Genomic DNA, 19977 nt, shown 5'->3' with positions numbered 1-19977 from the left:
GAAAAAATAACAAAGGTTGTAAGACAGGTCTTAAAAGATTCTGAACAGTAGCTCTCAGATATTTTTATGAAAGTTTAAATGATGAGAATGCCAACCGCTAAATTAGCACTTAAAAAAAGTCAATTCCAAATCAGATTACATTGGTTCCCAGTTTAAAAAATTACCTTCTCCATTCTTGTTGTTTAGCACCACTAAAGTTTGATTGAGCAATTCTTTAAACCACTGATACCGATTGACCATTTGGGTGCCTTTCTTAAAAAGTATATTTTGCATACTGTGTACAGCCAAATGAATTTTTAAATGTGTCTATATATCTATGCAAGCATGACCCAGATCAAGATATAAAGCATTTCCAGCATCCAGGTAGCCTTTCTTAACATGGGTTGCTCAAGAGAATTACTTCCTAAAGCTCTATAACAGCCACTGAACATTAACTTCTCTTTTATGCATTTATAATAGGAGAGTTGAGAAAGGAGTTAACACACATCTTTTTCTCTGGTCTGTGGTTCAAAAGAGGAAAGCCTGGTAGAGCCAGGCTGCGTTCAGAGAGTTCCTTTGTGCCCCTAATTTGACCAATTTCATTTATTTATTTATTTTAGCTGTGTTGGGTCTCAGTTGCAGCACGTGGGATCTTCGTTGTGGCATGTGGGCTCATAGTTGTGGCATGTGGGCTTCTTAGTTGAGGCATGCATGTGGGATCTAGTTCCCCAACAAGGGATAGAACCCGGGCCCCCTGCATTGGAAGCACAGAGTCTTACCCCCGGACGACCAGGGAAGTCCCTAATTTGACCAATTTTAAATTCACAGTTATTTCATGGGATTCATTAGGTTCAACTGGGAAATTCTGAATCTCCACTTTCAAGAAGCCCCTATGCTAGTTCTGTTTCCCATAGTTTACAGTCTCCTTCCAGAAGGCAAATCCATAGGGTTACAAGCTAGGATGCAATTTCTCAAGGCAGGGTCCACGAAGCACTTAGCTAAAACATGGGCCAGGTTGCATTACTTCAAGATCACTGGGAAGAAATCTAAGAAACTGGAGTCAAAGCCATTCTTGGGACCATGTGAGACCATGTGGGACCATGTGATTATGTTTTCTATTTCAAATACTCATAAATTGAGATCAATATTCCTATATTTGGGCAGAACTGATGTGTGATAAACATTGCTGACATATTAATGTAAGAGATGAAGCACCAAAAAATGGATTATATTTGGATAAGCACTTTAAACAATACTGAAACAAACATGAAATTATCATAAAATCTGAAGTTCTATGGGACATCCCAGGGACTGAGATTACTCATATGTCATCCTGGACAGGACTTTGATGTATTTGTCAGGAGGGAGCCTCAGGTTACTGTTTGAGTTCTTAGCATCTGGATTTCTTTGGAGTGTTTTCCGCTTTGATGAGAAACAGCATTTTTCTCTAAAGGAAAATAACTTCCATAATTTATTTGGGAGTATATAGGGAGATCAGCTATCTGTGATTTAACAGTTCTTTTTTTTTTATTATAAAAGAAATGTATAAGGTGAAGAAATGTGTAAATGTACAAAGTACAGGCATTTATTAAGAAGAATAAATTCCTTATAATCCCACAATCAAGAAGAATCACTATTACCATTTTAGCGAATTTCCTTACGGTGTTTTCTATGTACTTTAAAAAATATGACTGCGATGAGATTGCATAAATCAATGTGAATTCTGCCTTTTTCGCTAAAATTATTGTAAGGTTTTTTTCCCATTTAAGACTGGTGGAAAACATCATTTTAAAGGATTTAATGGATATTTCTTATAGTATTCATTATACGTATTTATATTATATAAATATACAATGAACCTTATGTTTAAAAATTTTTTAAAAATTTACCCTTAGGTCCAGGAGGCCCAGGGAATCCGATTCCTGGAATTCCTGGTTCACCATCAGGCCCAGGAAGACCCAGATCACATTTTCCTGTGGATCCAGGGATACCTTAAAAACATGCATACATTTACATCAGCACCTTCCCTTTATCTTGCCTTAAAACAAAATGTTTGTTTCTGGGTCATCCCAGATCTTTTTGGAAATTAAGAAATAATAACCCCACCTCCCTCCCCATTTCTATGCAATGAGCTAATCATTAGGAGGTGCAAATAATTTTGAAAATATAATTTAACTCCTAAAAAGAAATATTCTCGATATCTTGAACTATATGTCTCCCTCCATCAATGCAAAGTTAAGTTTTAGATGATGTTGGCAAAGAAGTTAAGTTTTCAAATGAAGAAGCTGTGGGAACTGTCCTGATTAAACACCAGCCCACATTCCTTGCTCCTCCACCAAAAATCCATGAAGATTGTTCTGCATTCCAATTCCTCTTAAGTAACTGTATAGATTCTGTTTTGGAATCAGAAGTACTAACAGGAATAATCTGGATAACCTCAAAGGACAACAGCAAGCCTCCTGTCTGTTGGCTTGTCCCTTCTGGCCTGCACTCTTTTTTTGGAGCCAGTGACTATATGCTTTCCTTATAATGGGAGAGTCAGGGTGCCCTCTGATGTCATGTACCAGATGTGGCAAAGCGATACTCACCAGGTGGACCTTGGGGGCCAGCACGGCCTGGGGGCCCAGGAGGTCCTGGGGGCCCTGGAACTGGTGTCAAAACACCGATTTCTCCCTTAGGACCTTAAGAAAATATGCATCATAAGACTGGCGTGCATATTGAAGTGTTTCTTTCTTCAGAAGGGAAAAACACAATTATAAGGGTTCATAAACATACCCTAAGGAATATAAAAAATAATCTGCTTCCATAGGCCTCAAAACTGGCTTAAAGATGACCAGCTCATAGAAATTCCACTGACAAATATATATAAGCATCTACTATTGTCTAAGCCTTGTTTTAATTAAGAGCCCAACATGCTGGTCTATTAAAAGAGAGCCTATTTTTTAAAATATTGATAATATGGAATTCAGCCTAACTGCTGGTGAATACTAGTAGGGTATTTCTTTATTGGGTGACTAGTTTTCACAGGAAGGCAGTATGGTTTATTGGACAAAACATGAAGTGAGGCCTAACAAGTTGATCTGGGCTTGAATCTGGGCCCTGCTCTTTGTAAGCTCTGTGAGCTTGGGCATGTTTTTTAACCTAAGTTCCTCATGTGTCAAGAAAATAATGCCCGCCTCACTGGTAAAGATTTGAGATAACATTCTGACCACAGTGGCCAATATTAAAAACATGTTAGTGATCAGTATTGTCCATATATTCATATATTTATAGAAAGAATAAGTTTACAGTAATGTGATGGGGAAAATTTGGTAATAATATATTTTATGACAGTGGAGTCCTTCACTAAAAATTCACATTTAGAAAGAACAGAAGAAGATTTGAAGATGGATTAGAAGAGGGTTGAGTAAACTTTTTTAGTAAAGGACCAGATAGTAAATAATTTAGACTTTATGGCCCAGGTGGTTCTCCGTTGCAATTACTCAACTCCGTTATCCTAGTGTGAGAGTAGCCAGGAACAATCTGTAAATAAATGAGCATAGCTGTGTGCCAATGCAACTATATAGACACTGAAACTTGAATTTTATATAATTTTTACGTGTCACAAAATATTATTCAAAAGTTTTTTTTTTCCAATCATTTAAAAATATAAAAACCATTCTTAGCTTGGGAACTATACATGAGTAGGAGGTGGGCTGGATTGAGACTGTGGTCTGCCATGGTTTGCCAATCCCTGGATTAGAAGAGCAGCCTCAAAGGTAAGGTGCAGAAAAAAATACCCATGTATGAATAATCACAAAATAAGCTTTACATATGTGTGTGGACAGAAATGCATGCATACAATTTATAATATACTGGTGACCTTTGAACAACACGAGTTTGAACCACGAGGGTTCACTCATTTGCGGATTTTTTCAGTAGTAAATACTAGAGTACTACATGAACTACACATACGGAGGAACCACACATAGGAGGGCTGACTCTAAGTTATACACGTAGAGGGTTGCCCGTCCTAACTCCCGTGTTATTTGAGGGTCACCTGTATGTGAATACTACTGGGGATACTGCACTCAAGATTTTATTCCTGGTGAGGGATGCTATAAAAAGATTTGGAGACCAGTGGTTTTTTGGGTCTCTAAAGTGATTTTAGAAGTAAAAACCGACCATGGTAGCATTATTTGTTTAACACTGTCAGTAACATGAAATTCTCATGTTTCGCCATGTTCTCCACCACGGATAAACATTGAGGATCAGATCCCTCCTGAATCCCGCAACCACGTTCAGTATACGTGGATCCCAAAATTAACGGGACTTTATTATCAAGACAACTTTTCTTCATTTGTCTTAGATATTCTGAAGTTTTATTTAGAAACCATTTATGAGGTTATGAATCAAAAAGAACAAATTTGCAATAACATGAGTGGGCCCTGGGCCCAGGAAGAGGCTTCTCAAGATCAATCCTGTAGGTTTTTGCCTTCCCTTTGTTTATCGTAGCTAACTTCCACTCATCTCTTAGGATCTATTCACTCCGTGTATTTATATCAGTAATGGATATAGACTATTCCTAGGAAATTTCAGCTGTACTGCTCAGTAACAGGGAAAAAGAGGATGATCTCTACCATATCCTACATGATATTTCCCAGTGTCTACAAGTTGACATTGTCTATTTACTAGAAGCATGTTTCTATACGTTCATTAGTCTTGAGGGAGCTTCACTAGCGCTAGGAACCATCAACCCACTCCACAGGAAAACAGGACTGGAAAGAAAACTAACCAACCGGCTTCTCCAGGTGGTCCAGGGGCTCCAGGAAGTCCTTGGGTGCCCTTTGGACCAGGCTCTCCCCAAGGTCCATAGTCGGATGGTCCAGCCGGTCCTGCAGGTCCTGGGGACCCAGGGATGCCAGGATCCCCTGGAAGACCCTGGTCCCCCTTCTCCCCACTCAGGGCCTGTATCAATAGAAATATGTTTGGATAGTGATTCATCTAGTATCCCTTTACACAGGCTAACCTCACCATCAATATGAATACCAGTTAGGTTGTCATGGAGAAGATCTTGAATTAAAAAGCAGTTGTTACCTGAAGGGCATTGTTCCTAAAATAAGAGCACTGAATGATGTCTGTTGTTTTGCCCTTTGGAATCCACCAACATTTCATTAACTCTGTTGAGTCCCACTTGAGGTGTCCTACAATGGGATGCCACATATGACAACAGCCCCAAAAACTTAGCTCAAATTGGCCAACAACTCAAATGGCATTAGAGGTGACATTCATGTTACTGGCACATTTCTAAAATAAAACCAGTACAGCAAACTTTAATTTGATTGGTTTTTCACCAGGTATTTTCATTATAAAGGAGATACTCTATCTATAGTAAGTTTTTTCTTATAAAATATCTTTTTCTGTTGTTAATTTCATAGTCTGTCACTTTGAAAATGAGTTGTTTATTTAAAAGAAGTTGAATTTGACAAAATAATCAAAGTTCCCCTTCTTCTCCAACATGGCCCCAAATAATAAATTTGACTGGATTTTTCATTGTTTAGTGTCAATGGGGGACTGAGTAATCCTTCTTTTATAATTGCAGGGTGTAAGACTCAAATCAGTTCCTTGATTTTCTCTTACTTTCTGGGACTTCTTTACCAGAACTAATAAAAAAAATTAGGGCGATGCAAATGGGAGCATCACGTGAGCATCTAGTGATACTAGACCAAAAGAGTTCCAGACTCCAGCCCTCTTTAAGCATAACTGCCACTCTGGAGGGGCAGCTGACAGTTTGCCAAGGAGAGTCCGAAACATTGGCCCTGCTAGCTGCTTCCACTCAAAAAGCGTTTTGTAGTTAAAAGGTTTAGGAAAGTCTGCATATCATATCCACAACCTGGGGACTCACTATTCATATTCCCATATTAAAGGGTCTGTGAATGAATCTTTAAATTTGTTTGACAAGTTTCTCTGCTTGAGGTGAAACCCTTTGTATTGGACGACACTGATTAACCCTGGGCGAAACTGGTATTTCATAAAACAGGCTGGGCAGCATGCCTTGCAAACTTCTCAGATACATGCGATAGGTTCTCAGCCTCTGCCTCTATGACATTTAAAAATAGATTCTGGGGACGAAGTGAGAGAGTGGCATGGACTTATATATACTACCAAATGTAAACTAGATAGCTAGTGGGAAGCAGCCGCATAGCACAGGGAGATCAGCTCGGTGCGAGTCGCAAGAGGGAGGAGATACGAGGATATATGTATATGTATAGCTGATTCCCTGTGTTATAAAGCAGAAACTAACACACCATTGTAAAGCAATTATACTCCAATAAAGATGTTAAAAAAAAAAAAAGATCCTGGTAGGAACCTCTCACTTGAACATGTGAGAGATTCCATCCCATGAAAAGAGACAGAATTATATAAACTTAAATATGGTAAATGACAAAACATTTACCCAAATGACAAACCCTAAATATTCTGTCCTCTTATGCATTTATTTTTACTTAAAAGAATGAACATTGTCCCCAAAATGTTGACTAAAACTTCCCATTATTAATCATTTTCTGAACTTCCCTATAAACTCATTTGATACAAATGTGGAATTGTAACTTGTGTATGAAACAAGGTCATTATCAATGTAGAATTTTCTATGGGCTAAAAAAACCATGGAGTGCCATTTATTTTGTCAAAATACTATAAATATTTGTTCGGGTTATTACTGCTCATTTGAAGATGCCTCATCCTGCAGTTAGAGGGATGAACTGTGCTGAATGGTCAACAATTTTTTGAAAAGAAATCATCTGATGTCTTAACTTTAGAGCCCTTCATTCAGAGGGAGGGTAATTTGAAAAAAGTTGCTAGATACCAACCGGTTCTCCCTTAGGTCCTGGTAATCCTTTTACTCCCGGAGTTCCAGGAATTCCATCCAAGCCCTTTCTTCCAGGATGTCCTCGGAGCCCTGGATCCCCTGGGGCACCCACTTGTCTCTCTGGCTGAGATGCTTCACCTTTTTCTCCTTTAAGTCCTGGGTGACCCTGAGCACCCGGGAATCCCTAGGGTGGTACAAAAATGAGTCTACCTTGCATTTGGGTACAGTTCTTGTGTCAATATTAAAAAATGTCAATAAGAACTTTTCAATTTTAATGAACATGATTTTTTTTTCCAGACCCTTTCTTTGGCCCACAAGTAAAATTTCAAGCTTTTTGGCTTTATTTTTTCTTTCAAAACTATAAAAAAAATTCAATTAGTGCAATTCAATGCAATATATATACAATAATATAATTCAATATGATACAACCTTCATCATAATTCAGATTATGTTAGAATATTGGTAAATTTCAATATGCATCTATGGATAATTTGATTTAAATATATTTATCCAAGTATAACTTTCTGATTTTAATTTTTTAACAACTTTATTAATGTATAATTTACATATTATAAAATGAATCTTTTGTAAGAATACAATTAAATGATTTTTAGTAAATTTACACATTCATGCCACGATCACCACAATCCAGTGTTAAGACGTTTCCACCGCTCCTCCAAATTCCCTCAAATCTATTTGCAGTCCATCCCTGTTCCCAACCGCAGCCCCAGGCAGCCACTGATCAGCTTTGTCTCTGATACCATTTGAAATGATTATAAATTCATTAATTCATTCACTTATTCTTTCGCACATCATTCATTTATTCATTCAATCAACAAGTATCTACTAAGTGCTTTACTATTAAGTGCTCCTTGCCAGGCACCAAACTGACAACCTATATGGGGTGCAACCATATTTCCAGAGTGCTCCATTTTCCAAATTGAAACTAAATAAAGCTTTAAAACCATGAAATCTTACTGGAAATCCTGGAAGACCAGCGCTTCCTGGGGACCCTGGGATTCCTTTAATGCCAGCTGCCCCTTGTCTTCCTGAAAGCAGTAAATTATTAAGTATACATTGAACACAAACTCTGAATAGCCAGGGTAATGCAGTACGTGAAGAAAATAGGATGTTTTCTTCTGAAGAAAGAAAATTTCTTTATTAAAACACACAGTGCAAGGTAAGAATGGGAGTAAATAACTGGAATAAGAGATAACATTCAAAACAAGAACTCTTAAATTTTAGCTTCCTGAAATTCTTGTCTTTATAATTTTAAGGAGACACATTTATTTCTTCTAATGATAAAAGTAATGGGTGTTCATTGTAAAAAACAATTATACAGAAAGAAGAGAATAAAAATCACACATACGGGGGCGGTGGTGGTGTGATGAATTGGGAGACTGGAATTGACATATATACACTAATATGTATAAAATAGATAACTAATAAGAACCTGCTGTATAAAAATAAAATAAAATAAAATTCAAAAAAAAAATCACACATAAATCTACCACCAGAAGACAGTATTTGCTAAAATTTTCATGTGCATTACTCATAAAATTTTATATCCATAAATGCATAGGACTCATAATACACTTTTTTGGAATCACACTGTACATATGTCAATAAATATGGACTTATAGCTTCCCTTTAAATGGTTGCATGGTAGCCTATTGTATGGGTGAACCATCATTCATTCAGCTAACAGCTATTTTTAGACATTTAGATTGTCTTATTCAACTTTAGTTGTTGTAAACAATGCTATGATAAATACCTCTGGATATTTAGTTCTGCAAGTTTATCCAATGATTTCCTTTACAATAAATTGCTAAAAGTGTAACTGCAGGTCCAAACAGGTACAAATCTTTCTGAGGCTTTGTATATCGGTTGCCAAATTGCATTTTACTGTATTATTTTATACTTCCTCTATTTAAATATCTCTGTAAAGAGGATCCCTTTAGAGGATCTTTTGGATGGATCTCAGGTCAGTTTATTAACAAATGTTTATTCAGATTTTTTTTTTTGCAAGATTTAAGCCAGGAGAATTTTTTGTAAAGTAATCCAAACAGTTTTACTGCTTATGTATCTCTTTGAGCTATACCTGTAGTACCTCAAATGTAGGAAAACCAAGGAAAATACAGCAATGCGACTGGTTGGTTAGCAGCAGTGAGCTGCCCGCCTGCATCACTAGCCTTGGGCCAGAGATCACTCTGGGGATGTAGGAAAATTATGATGGCTTTCCTTTTGTTCTTTGCCTTCCTCCCTTCCTTTTAGTTTGTGTTTTAACATTTCCCCCAGAGACTTGGGCGTCAAATAGGAGCTGTATGAAAAACACTTCCCCCTGTTCTTTGCCCCATCCTTTCCTGTCAGGCTTGTCTCAGGGAGTCAGGGGGCAGTGACTGCAAAGTAACTAAGGCCTTCATGAAGAAGTGGGTAGGATTTGAGGATGACAAAGGATCCCTGCCCTAATGCATGTCCTCTACTGGCTGGCCACAGTGCTCGTAGCTGCCACCATGAGCCTTTCTTCTTTGGACTGAGACCAAGCCTCCCCGAAAACCCTGTGTCAATGCAAATGTCTACTGGATGGTGGTAACATGCAAACATGCTCTTATCTCCAAAGGTAGAGCTTTTAGCTCTTAGCTCCAAAGGTAGAGAGCTTTGGATTAACTTGGCTCAAAGGGCAGCGCCTGGTATAGCAATTAAGGGGTGCCAGTGTAGAAGGCGGGAGCATGTCTCCAGAGGAGAGTGTCTGGACTGGAGTCAGGCTCTACCACTTATTAGCTATGTCATCTGATACCTCAGCTTCCTCATCTGTTAAATGGGGTTAATGTAACACTTAGCTCTAGGGTTGACATGAGGAATAAGGGATGGAGGCACAGAAGACATCTAGAACCATGCCTAGCGCACTGAGCAAGGGCTCTGTAACTTGAGAGCTCTTATTAGTTAATGAGAAATCATTTGAGGATGGTGTCTATAGACCAAGGTGCTAATGGCAGAACCTAGATGGTGTGTGATACCACGTGAAGGCCCTGGGTAGCCAGCAGTGTGGCACAAGGGCAGAGGAACCCAACTAATAAAATAGAGCCTTTTTCTACTTCAAGGCTTTGTCCATGGTCATTTCTATGACCAGGGAAGGGGAAGGTAGGAGAGCAGAGGCAGAGACAGCCTGGAGCAACAGTGCTGAGGTGGAGAGTCCTGGTCTGGCACAGAGGTCGACAAGGGAAGTGACATATGCTTTATTTAGTCCGCAGGATATTGGCCTATGAAATGTTTTTTCCTTCAAAAGTTGACGGCTAATATTTTTTTAAAACATGAGATTTCAGGTAAAAAATCCCAATTTTATTCTTCCCATGAAAAATTGGAAGATTTATTAGCACAGAGCCTAAAAGGCTCCCAAGTAACAAAGGCTGGAGTTGAGTGCCTGATGGCACCTTCCCATTTACTGCGTAGCCCCTGCAGTTTACTGCAGTCCTCACCACTCCTTATCTTCCCCGGCACTGGGGCCATTGGTGGACTTTGTTATCGTGCTTGTACGGTTAAGAATAATGTGAAATAGTGCATGTGCCCATGATGATATCAAAAGGGGGGACATGAAAAATTAGACTGAGAAGGGTCATGTCTCTTGAAAAAAAGAATGGAAGAGAGTTTCTTTCATTTTTTTTTTTTGGCCACGTCTCTCAGCCTGCAGGATCTTAATTCCCCTACCAGGGATCGAACCCTCACCCCCTGCAGTGGAAGCCCAGAGTCTTAACCACTGGACTGCCAGGGAAGTCCCAGGGGCTTATTTCTTTATGGAAGAAAAAAGTGGTGTGTGTTTGGTATGGCTGCTTCACTCCTCCGAGTTACCAGCTGGTCCCCTGTAGAAATGTGAGTTTACAATTCCTGGATAACACAGTGGTTTGCTAGAGTTCAGCAACTAAGACGGAATAAGGGGAAATGCCAGCTTTTATGGGATTTTTGGCTTACTTTATGTGAACAGAGTGTGTTTTTGAAAGTCTCCCTCCAAATTCATATAAACCACATCTTGACATCTAGCAGTCTGATGCCTTTTTTTCCTGCCCAATGAATCAACCCTTTCGGTACTTGAAAAGATACTTGTGTGCAAATTGTCTGTACCTGGGAATCCTTTTACGCCATCTAACCCCGGCAATCCTGGGGGGCCTGGAGGCCCCGGGACACAAGGACACTGTGTGCACAAAAGGCCTGGCTCCCCTGCAATGAGAACACACTTGCATCACTCACAAACCCATGCCGAGTCCTTAGAAAGGACAGATATTTTCCAACCACACGATCATTTGTTCCATCTAAAAATTTTTTTCATGTAGTGAAAATCATTTGGGACATTGTACATATTAATAAAAACATCATTCATCTATTATATCTGCTTACTTTATCTGAGCTTATTTTCTGTGTTCTGAGAGAGGAAATCCCAAGGGCCTAGTATTAAATATTTACTATTTCAGTGTTTCTCTCCTTGAGTGCAGGCTACAACCCACATTCTAGGAAGAGCCAATGATTTATTGCACAGGTGCTAAATAAATGATTCATTTCCAGATAAGTAAATACCGTTAGGTAATCCTTTTGGAAAAGAAGCTGTCTCTGACTGTCTGCTATTTTGGGGTCATTGTTGTCTCAGGGAAATATAAAATCAGTGATAATAAAGATGATGAGAATGGCTTACGCTAGTAGAGAAACATCACTGATTGAACCAACCTTTGGGCCCATCGACTCCTGGGATTCCTGGAGACCCTGTATGGCCTGGAAGTCCACCGTCTCCAGGTGGACCTCTGCGAAAAACAATACCACCTACAAAGAGAAAACACCAAAGATAGTTTTTTATTTCTTTAAGTATTTTCTTCAATTAGCAAGTGTTTTAGTAATGTTTTTATTTTATATGCATTTCCCCATCTCTGTTTTGGAAGCTGAGTCTTGTGAAGGTTGTCGCAACTGAAAAGACTGACCAGCTTTTCCTTTCACGTTACACATGTGATATTTTTAATGAGGAAGCAGTGGTTCTTTGAAAGCTCAGTAGATGGTATTTATTGGCACATGATCAACCCATGCTATCTTATTCAGTTGTTTTCAATTATTCCAAGACTATCCCTTTAGCATCGTTAGGCAAAAGGTCAGATCTCATTCTTCTGTGTATCTCCGATACATTGTATTTTCCTGACAGATTGTAGATGTTTCATCTATACTGAGTGCAAAAATGGATTCTGACTTGGGCATCATCTGTTTTCTCCTCATTGCTTACGCACATCAACAGAGTTTGTCATTCTTTAAAAAAAAATTTTTTTATTGAAGTATAGGTGATTTACAATGTTTCAGGTGTATAGCAAAGTGATTCAGTTTTATATATATATGTATATATATATTCTTCAGATTCTTTTCCATTATAAGTTATTACAAGATATTGAATATAGTTCCCTGTGCTATACAGTAGGTCCTTGTTGTTTATCTGTTTTATATATGGTAGTGTGTATCTGTGAATCCCAAATTCCCAATTCATCCCTCACCCCCTACTTTCCCCTTTGGTAACTGTAAGTTTGTTTTCTATGTCTGTGAGTCTATTTCTGTTTTATAAATAAGTTCATTTGTATCATTTTTTTAGATTCCACATATAAGTGATATCATATGATATTTGTCTTTCTCTGTCTGACTTACTTCACTTGTATGATAATCTCTAGGTCCATCCATATTGCTGCAAATGGCATTATTGAATTATTTTTTATGGCTGGGTAATATTCCTATATATATATATATATATATATATATATATATATATATATATATAACTTCTTTATCCATTCATCTGTCAATGGACATTTAGGTTGCTTCCTTGTCTTGGCTATTGTAAATAGGGCTGCTATGAACATTGGGGTGCATATATCTTTTCGAATTAGAGTTTTCATCTTTTCTGGATATATGCCCAGGAGCGGGATTATTGGATCATATGGTAGAGTTTGTCATTCTTAAAGCAGCTTTTCAAGAAAGCTGTTCCCAGTCTTCCATATACATCTGCTATTATAATGGTACAGTCAATAGTTAATTCTCTCAAATTGTTGTGTTCTATGATCTAGTTTTTGGTCTTGCCATTTCCAATATAGGTTGAAGGCAATGCTGATGAAACTAAATATGTACAAACAGTACCTATAGCTTCCCCAAATTTCAGAGCAACAGGTAACAGTGGAAACATTTAATTTGGATGGAATACGTATGTGTTATATTATGTCTGTTCCATTATGAAAAGAATGCTTATTTTGTGATCCAGTTATCTGTATCTTTAAGTTGAATGGGTAGTTATCTCTGAACAGTAAAATCTACTTCCACTTATAAAACAAATACATCATAGGGATGAAATATACAGCATGGTAACTATAGTTAATAATACTGTATTGCATATTTGAAAGTTGCTAAGAGAATAGGTCTTAGAAGTTCTCATCACAAGAGAAAAATTGTAACTACGTATGGTGACAGACACTAACTAGACACTGTGATGATCATTTCATAATATATACAAATATTGAATCAATATGTTGTACCCCTGAAACTAATATAATGTTGTACATCAATTATACTTCAATAAAACAAACTGAATTTAAAAAATAGAAAAAAAAGTAAAATATTATGGCACTTTTATACTTAACGTAGACTCATGTATACTTTTACATTTATACATTTGTAGATACTTACACATTTTCATATTCATTTCATATTTAATTCAACAAATATTTGAGTACCTCCAATGTTCCAGCCCCCATGCTGTATGCTGGGCTTCAAAGAGTAAATGAGACACTCCCTGACCTCAATGAGCTTTGAGTCTTACAGGGGAAACTGACTCAGACAAGCAATGTGGAAAATTCTATGATCAGGATAAACTTGAGTGTTATAAGAGGGAGGTGGGCTCAGTGAAAACTTTCTGCAGGACTTTGAAGCTCCAACAGGAAGGACAGATAGGTGTTGCTTAGAGAAGAAAGGGTAAGAAACAAGAACAGTCTCTGAAGGGCGAGGGAGCATGGTGCCTTTGGAGAGGGAGCTGCTCCACTGCAGGTGCCTGTGGGCCAGATCCTGATTTGAACGTTCCTGAGCTTCGTGAGCTGTGCATATCAGGCTTGTCATCGATAAAATGAGGACACAAAACCTACACCTGGAAAAAGACTTGGAGGGCTAGAAGTTGTTCAAATCCCTGATATACAGTAAAGTATTTTTGTTGAGTTTTGTTTTGCTTAGTTTTCCACATAGATCCACTCCATAGCTTAACAGCTTGTTCTTAGACATTGTCTTCTATTAATAGGATAATTTCTTAGATTGTTGTTAGCCTAAAGGAAAGCTTTTATTTATTTATATATATATATATTTATTTATTTAGGCCGTGATGCGCTGCTTCTGGGATCTTAGTTCCCCGACCAGGGATTGAACCCGGGCCACGGCAGTGAAAGTGCCGAATCCTAACTACTAGAACACCAGGGAACTCCCTCTATTTTTAATATTGCTCATATAACTAGACACTTAACTGAAACTAAGAGTTTTCCAGATTATTCTTTTTAATTTTCTATGGTTATAATTATATTGTCTATAAATAATATTTCTTCCTTTCTTAAAAAGATCACTGACACATGGAAGATTCTTAAGGCTAGTAGGAGGGTTGGGTATAAAACACAAGACCTCGCAGAAACCTGCCAGGAAAGGCATTTTAAAATATATAGAGCGATCTGTATGTTCCTGAGGTTCTATATACCTATCAGCCACACACAGAATGCTAAGTGGCTCTATCAGGGGGTGGAGAGAAAAGGATAACTTCATCAGAACTTCCAGGTACCACTTCAGAGCCTCTGGGCTGCAGCTCTGTGGTTTCTGACCCACTTTGCCTGGCAGCATCTTGCCTTGGTCCATGTTGCACACCTCTAGCCTCCTGTCCTGGGGCTTCCCTGTTGATGACAAGCCATGGGCTGCCCCAGGAGCCATGCCAACACAGCCTGGAAGTGTGTGTCTGTGGGGGGATGTGGGTGGTTATGGTAGGGTGTTAGTCCTGTCCTGTGGGGCACAACTTTGACCCATGCGAAATAGCGGCTGGTGGGGAAATTCTTGCCTCTTTGTCCCCCCAGGAAAGATTATCCTGAGACAAAGTTATACAGCTTCTTGAAAGATAGTCTCCAGGGACTGAATGAGCAGTTGTACTTGGCCTAGGCCAACTTGATAATGGTCCTTCCTTCCCTGCTTCCCTCCCCTTGTCCCTGCCTCCTGCTCCACCCTCTGTGGGAACTCAGGCTAACACTGGGCTGCGCTTGCAAAGTAGTCCTGCCACCGTAGCTGCTTCCACAGATAGCTAATAAAATGAAACTCCAGTGGAAAGATAACTCCCACGGTCCACACTGATGGCCAAGCTGCGTGTAAGGTTCATCGCCCCTGATGGGCACATCTCTGTCACCGGGCAACATATGCAAAAGGGCATCTTTACCTGGTGGTCCTGGAGGTCCTGGCAACCCTGTAGGGCCTGGTGAACCAGGACAGCCAGGGGACCCGGGAAGACCCGTTGCGTTCTTTCCTGGGGGTCCTCGCTCCCCTTTACTTCCTTTTACTCCTGGTACTCCAGGGGGTCCTTGGAGGCCAGGCCTTGATGACCCTTGGAGAAAATAATCATTTATTGTTTTTTAAATGTTTCCCTGATTAATATACGTTTGTTTTTCAATTGCAAAAAGTGATATATTCTTATAAAAGTTGTACAATTGAAAAGTATATAGAGCATATAAAAGTGAATTATCTGATGTCCCTTATCTGTGGCCCTGTTAAACTATCACAATACAGCAGAGCTCAGACCATTCCATTCCAACAAGGTAATTTACGTGACTTATTACAAGGGGCTGAAACAGAGGTTGGGATGCACTGTAGTCTCTTGATTCAAAAGGACTTCAGGAGAAATTCTTCAGTATATGTTATTTTATAAATTTTTTTTATTAGAGACTAGAAGATGCCTATCTTTCAGTGTCTCAAATGAGAAAGAGAGAAAATTGTAATTGGACTTTAATCTTGCCAATCGTCTTAGTTATATTAAAGGGTACCCTGGGGGAGGCAGGCATCTCCTGGGGGAGAAGCCATGCCAGGTGATACAAAACCCCCTTCCTCTGTCCCTCCTAAAATGACCCGGATGTGAGAAGGGCAGTCTCAAATCTCTGCCTCATAGTTAAGAATCTCTGCTGAGAAACCAGTGGGGGTAATATCCGATTATTTCTGATCATTGAGCATGAAGATTTTGGCCTAAAGGCTAATAATCCTTCGGATTGACATCTGTTTTAGAGCTTTTAAATTTTCACTTGCTGGCTTTTTAAACCATTCTATTCATTACTTGGAAGGAAGTCTTTCTTAATATTTGGTCAGACCTTTAAAATCCCCTTTTGCATCATTTCAACTTCAAGAAATACCTGCTGTTAAGAGTTTAGTATATATTTTTCCACGCATATGCAAGTACACATAATATTTATCCATTTATCTTTTTCTTTTGCAATAGGATTATAATATACATGTAGTTCTTCAATCTGTTTAATTTTAATTCATTTTCAAAATTATGAAATAGTTTAAATATACAGCATAGTACAGAGAAAAATATAATCAATGGCAGGGCTTACCAAATCTTTGCTATTTTGTTCTTAGTATTGTCTCCTTTACAAAATGACACATTACAGTATGACAGTTATAACTGAGGCTACTGTGGTTAATCTTTAACCATCCTTGATCCTATTCTTCTTCCTCTCTCAAGAGGCAACCACTCTAATGACTCACGGATATTTTTCCACTTCACAGAATTGTCTATGAACCACAAACAATATATGTTAAAAATTAAAACTTTACACAAAAGCTGCAATTTATGTGTCTTTAGGCAACTTGTGATACACTATGAAAACTATCATTTTAAGCAGCCTAGTTGCCATAAAATTATTGTTTTTCTAGCTTTGTGCCTCTTCTGAGTTTCAAGCCTTCGGCTGCGTACACCGAAGTTACTGTCTTACACTTAGTTAAAACTACTGAGAAGTAAAAAAGAGCATTTCTATATTACTTTGTGTCAGTTTCCACTCCCTTTTCCCCTGCAGGTCACAAAGGTAATGATTAAGAAGTTGGAAACACTTGTATATCAATTAATGAAACATTTGTCTTATGTAAATACTGTAGACTCACTAGAGGGAAGTGTGTTTTCCGTTTAATAGCGTTTGTATTGGTATCCTGAGAAACATGTACGTACCAGGACTTCCAGGGACTCCGGGGGGACCACTGGGACCTGTGAATACATAGTAGCAATTAATTGTTTACAAAGATGTAAATATCCCCTCCCCCTGTTATTGAAATCTTGGATGACAATATAATAATAATATAATAATACATTTTTCATACTTTTTCTCCACTCTCACATAGGTAAATATGAGAAAACTTCCCTCATTTAAACAAATTGTAAAGAAGAAACTAAGTTCATCTTAGATGTCTAGCACTCAAAAGGGGGGAGGGAAGAGAGACAGGGGTAGGGGATAAGGGACATGAACTACTATGTATAAAATAAATAAGCAGCAAGGATATATGGTACAGCAGAGAGAAATATAGCCATTTTTTGTAATAACTTTACATGGAGTATAATCTACAAAAATATTGAATCACTATGTTGTAACCTGAAACCAATATGATATTGTAAATCAACTATACTTCAATTTTTTTAAAAAAGTAAATCATGCTACTTTATCATCTTCAAATAATTCAACAAGATACTTCCTAAGAGTCTGCTCTGTGTTTGGTATTTTGCTGGGATGATTCAGATGCCAGAATATCAAATAGCTGGAATTGGCAAGAATATGAGTTTGGTCTGGATCCATCTCAGATCGCTTGTAGCTGTAACACTGCGTAGGGCTCTAATTCTTTGATGTATATGAGTGATTTATAGTAAGCTTATCAGAGTTTTAAAAATCTATGTCTAATACTTATCTGTCCATTTGTTTAAGTACACTGAGACTTTTACCTCTCTTAAATAAAATTCTTTTTTGAAATCTTATTTATATCAATAATTTTCCTAGATCAGTGGTTCTTAATCCTGTTGCACATTAGAATTAATCTGGGGAGCTTTTACGATCTGCCAGTATCCAGGGCCCTCCTCCAGGCAATGAAATCAGAATCACAGGGGTGGGACCTGGACATGGGTCTTATTTAGCAGTTCCTGGGGATTTTAATGTGTAGTAAGAGGTAAGAGCTACTAGCCAAGATCTTTGCAATCTATCAAAATGGATAGAACATAAGTAAATGTGACTTTAATTCATGGTGCTGGAAGTCAGAAAACCAGGACTTCAGTTCCTTCTTGTCACTATTTGTGTGGATTTGCTCAAATTATAGCTCTTCAGGGGCTCCATTTTCTCTTTTGTATCCCACTGAGATTGCTGGTTTCGGACACTCCCTCCTCCTGCTCTCCAGCCATGTTTGTGTCTTCCTACCAGACTTGAACATTATGCTTTCCTACACAAAGATAATTCAGTTACCTTCTACTGTATACCACCTATGGAATTTTCTTATGAAAATAGGAAAATTAGGAAACACCAAAAAATATCACCACCTATGAACATTAGGAGACCTCCCTTCTCCTCTTGCCAATTCTGGGTCTGTAAACACATGCTATACATTTTGCCTTGAAAGAAAGACATGGAATGATCAGCAAATGCTTTAGGAAGAAATTTATTCTCACCCTGTGGGCCAGGAGCTCCCTTGGGCCCTGGTGGGCCTGGAATTCCTTCATCTCCCTTTTCCTGGTATGCATCATAATATTCTGTCTTAAAGGAAAAAGAAATTAATAAAGAAAAAAGACAGCTATTTACGGACAGCTCGCCAAATGCAATTACTTCAATTTCTTTTTTGGCTAAAATGATACTTTCCTTATTTTCCTGAATTCATAGGTTTATGTGTTAGAAGGATATGGCAGTTAAGTATATGGGATGGATACATTTAAAAATACAAGTTAATCTGGTATCATGATATCATATATTTCATGGGCTTTCAATTAGAAATACATTTTATGATGTGGCCCAAATCACATACACACATTTAAATGTACATATACATATCTATAAATGTGTGACTATGTATACAGAAATTAAAGTTTCACAAAATAGTGACTTCTTACAACATATGATCAACTCTGATATTTTTTATTCTATTCTATTTCACTTTTTAAAAATGCTTGTCCTGAGGACTAAATTTATTTCAAAGTATATTGGGACCTACACATCAAAAATACTTTATTGATTGTTTCTTTAAATTTCAGGACACTGTTGACCTTCAGACAAAGGTTTCCTCAGTCCAAGGACTCAGGACTATTACGTATTTCTGAAGCGATCAGCGGACCTACTGCTGGTCTCCTTAACCATCTACTTCCAAAGCAGAACTTCCTCCGGAGTTAGCAGAAGCTGCAGAGTTATGTGGAATTGAGCATGAGAAAAGAAGATGGAAATATAAAAGTTTTTGAAAAACTTAGTGTTTTCATATGCTGCATGGGGCCAATTAGTTCATTGACTTGTTTAAAGAATAGGTAACTAGAGCTTTGTGGTTAAGCAGTATAAAATCACAAAAAAGAATTACTACTAATAATAGTAATAATAATGTAATAATCTCCTCCATCATAAAATCCATAAAGACACGTGAGTACCTTCCAAGTAAGTACCTTCACAAAATAGCCTCTTTTATTTTCCCAGCAACCCCTTAAAAGTATCTTGGGATTACTTGCCATCTGAATCATTTGCCTGTAGTGTAAAGAGGCTGATTTCTGGGACCCTCCTCCGGTTACCGAGTTGACTTACTTAGCCTGAAGGGTCTGAGAACTGCGTTTGTAATAACACACACACACACACACACGCCCCCAGTGACTCCTTTGCCACCATGGAGGAGCTTTCTGTCACACCTGCACAGTCACACTGAATGCGAGAACCACTGTCTTTGGAGGTAGGAAAGGAAGATACCAGAACTCAGAGCCTGGGTCTTTTTCACTCATCTCCTTAAGCTACAGAGTCAGTATATAAAATGTAGCCACCCTGCAGTCAGGAGCTGACAGACATCAAATCCATGTCCACGCCGGGGAGGGGAAACACCTGCCACTAAGGAGCCTGGGCCGGGGTCATTGGTTTTTGCTG

At 38.3% G+C, this 19977-nt stretch overlaps 1 protein-coding gene across 2 annotated transcripts in view; it reads right to left on the bottom strand.

Annotated features, from left to right (window-relative positions):
* Positions 1–19977, bottom strand: part of COL4A3 (collagen type IV alpha 3 chain) — a 142238-nt gene that overhangs the window by 39950 nt on the left and 82311 nt on the right. For both annotated transcript variants that reach the window (XM_061187981.1, XM_061187974.1), the window contains 10 exons: positions 18540–18624; positions 17064–17099; positions 15288–15452; positions 11543–11635; positions 10946–11041; positions 7808–7878; positions 6831–7013; positions 4758–4926; positions 2568–2660; positions 1869–1970 (listed from right to left, as the gene is read on the bottom strand). In XM_061187981.1, the coding sequence (XP_061043964.1) occupies positions 1869–1970; positions 2568–2660; positions 4758–4926; positions 6831–7013; positions 7808–7878; positions 10946–11041; positions 11543–11635; positions 15288–15452; positions 17064–17099; positions 18540–18624 (1093 nt within the window). The remainder of the gene's footprint in view (positions 1–1868; positions 1971–2567; positions 2661–4757; positions 4927–6830; positions 7014–7807; positions 7879–10945; positions 11042–11542; positions 11636–15287; positions 15453–17063; positions 17100–18539; positions 18625–19977) is intronic.

This window comes from Eubalaena glacialis, chromosome 1 (genome assembly GCF_028564815.1).
Source record: "Eubalaena glacialis isolate mEubGla1 chromosome 1, mEubGla1.1.hap2.+ XY, whole genome shotgun sequence".
Lineage (NCBI taxonomy): Eukaryota > Metazoa > Chordata > Mammalia > Artiodactyla > Balaenidae > Eubalaena > Eubalaena glacialis.
Note: the sequence above shows the minus strand (reverse complement) of the source record. Positions and strands in the feature narration are given on the sequence as shown.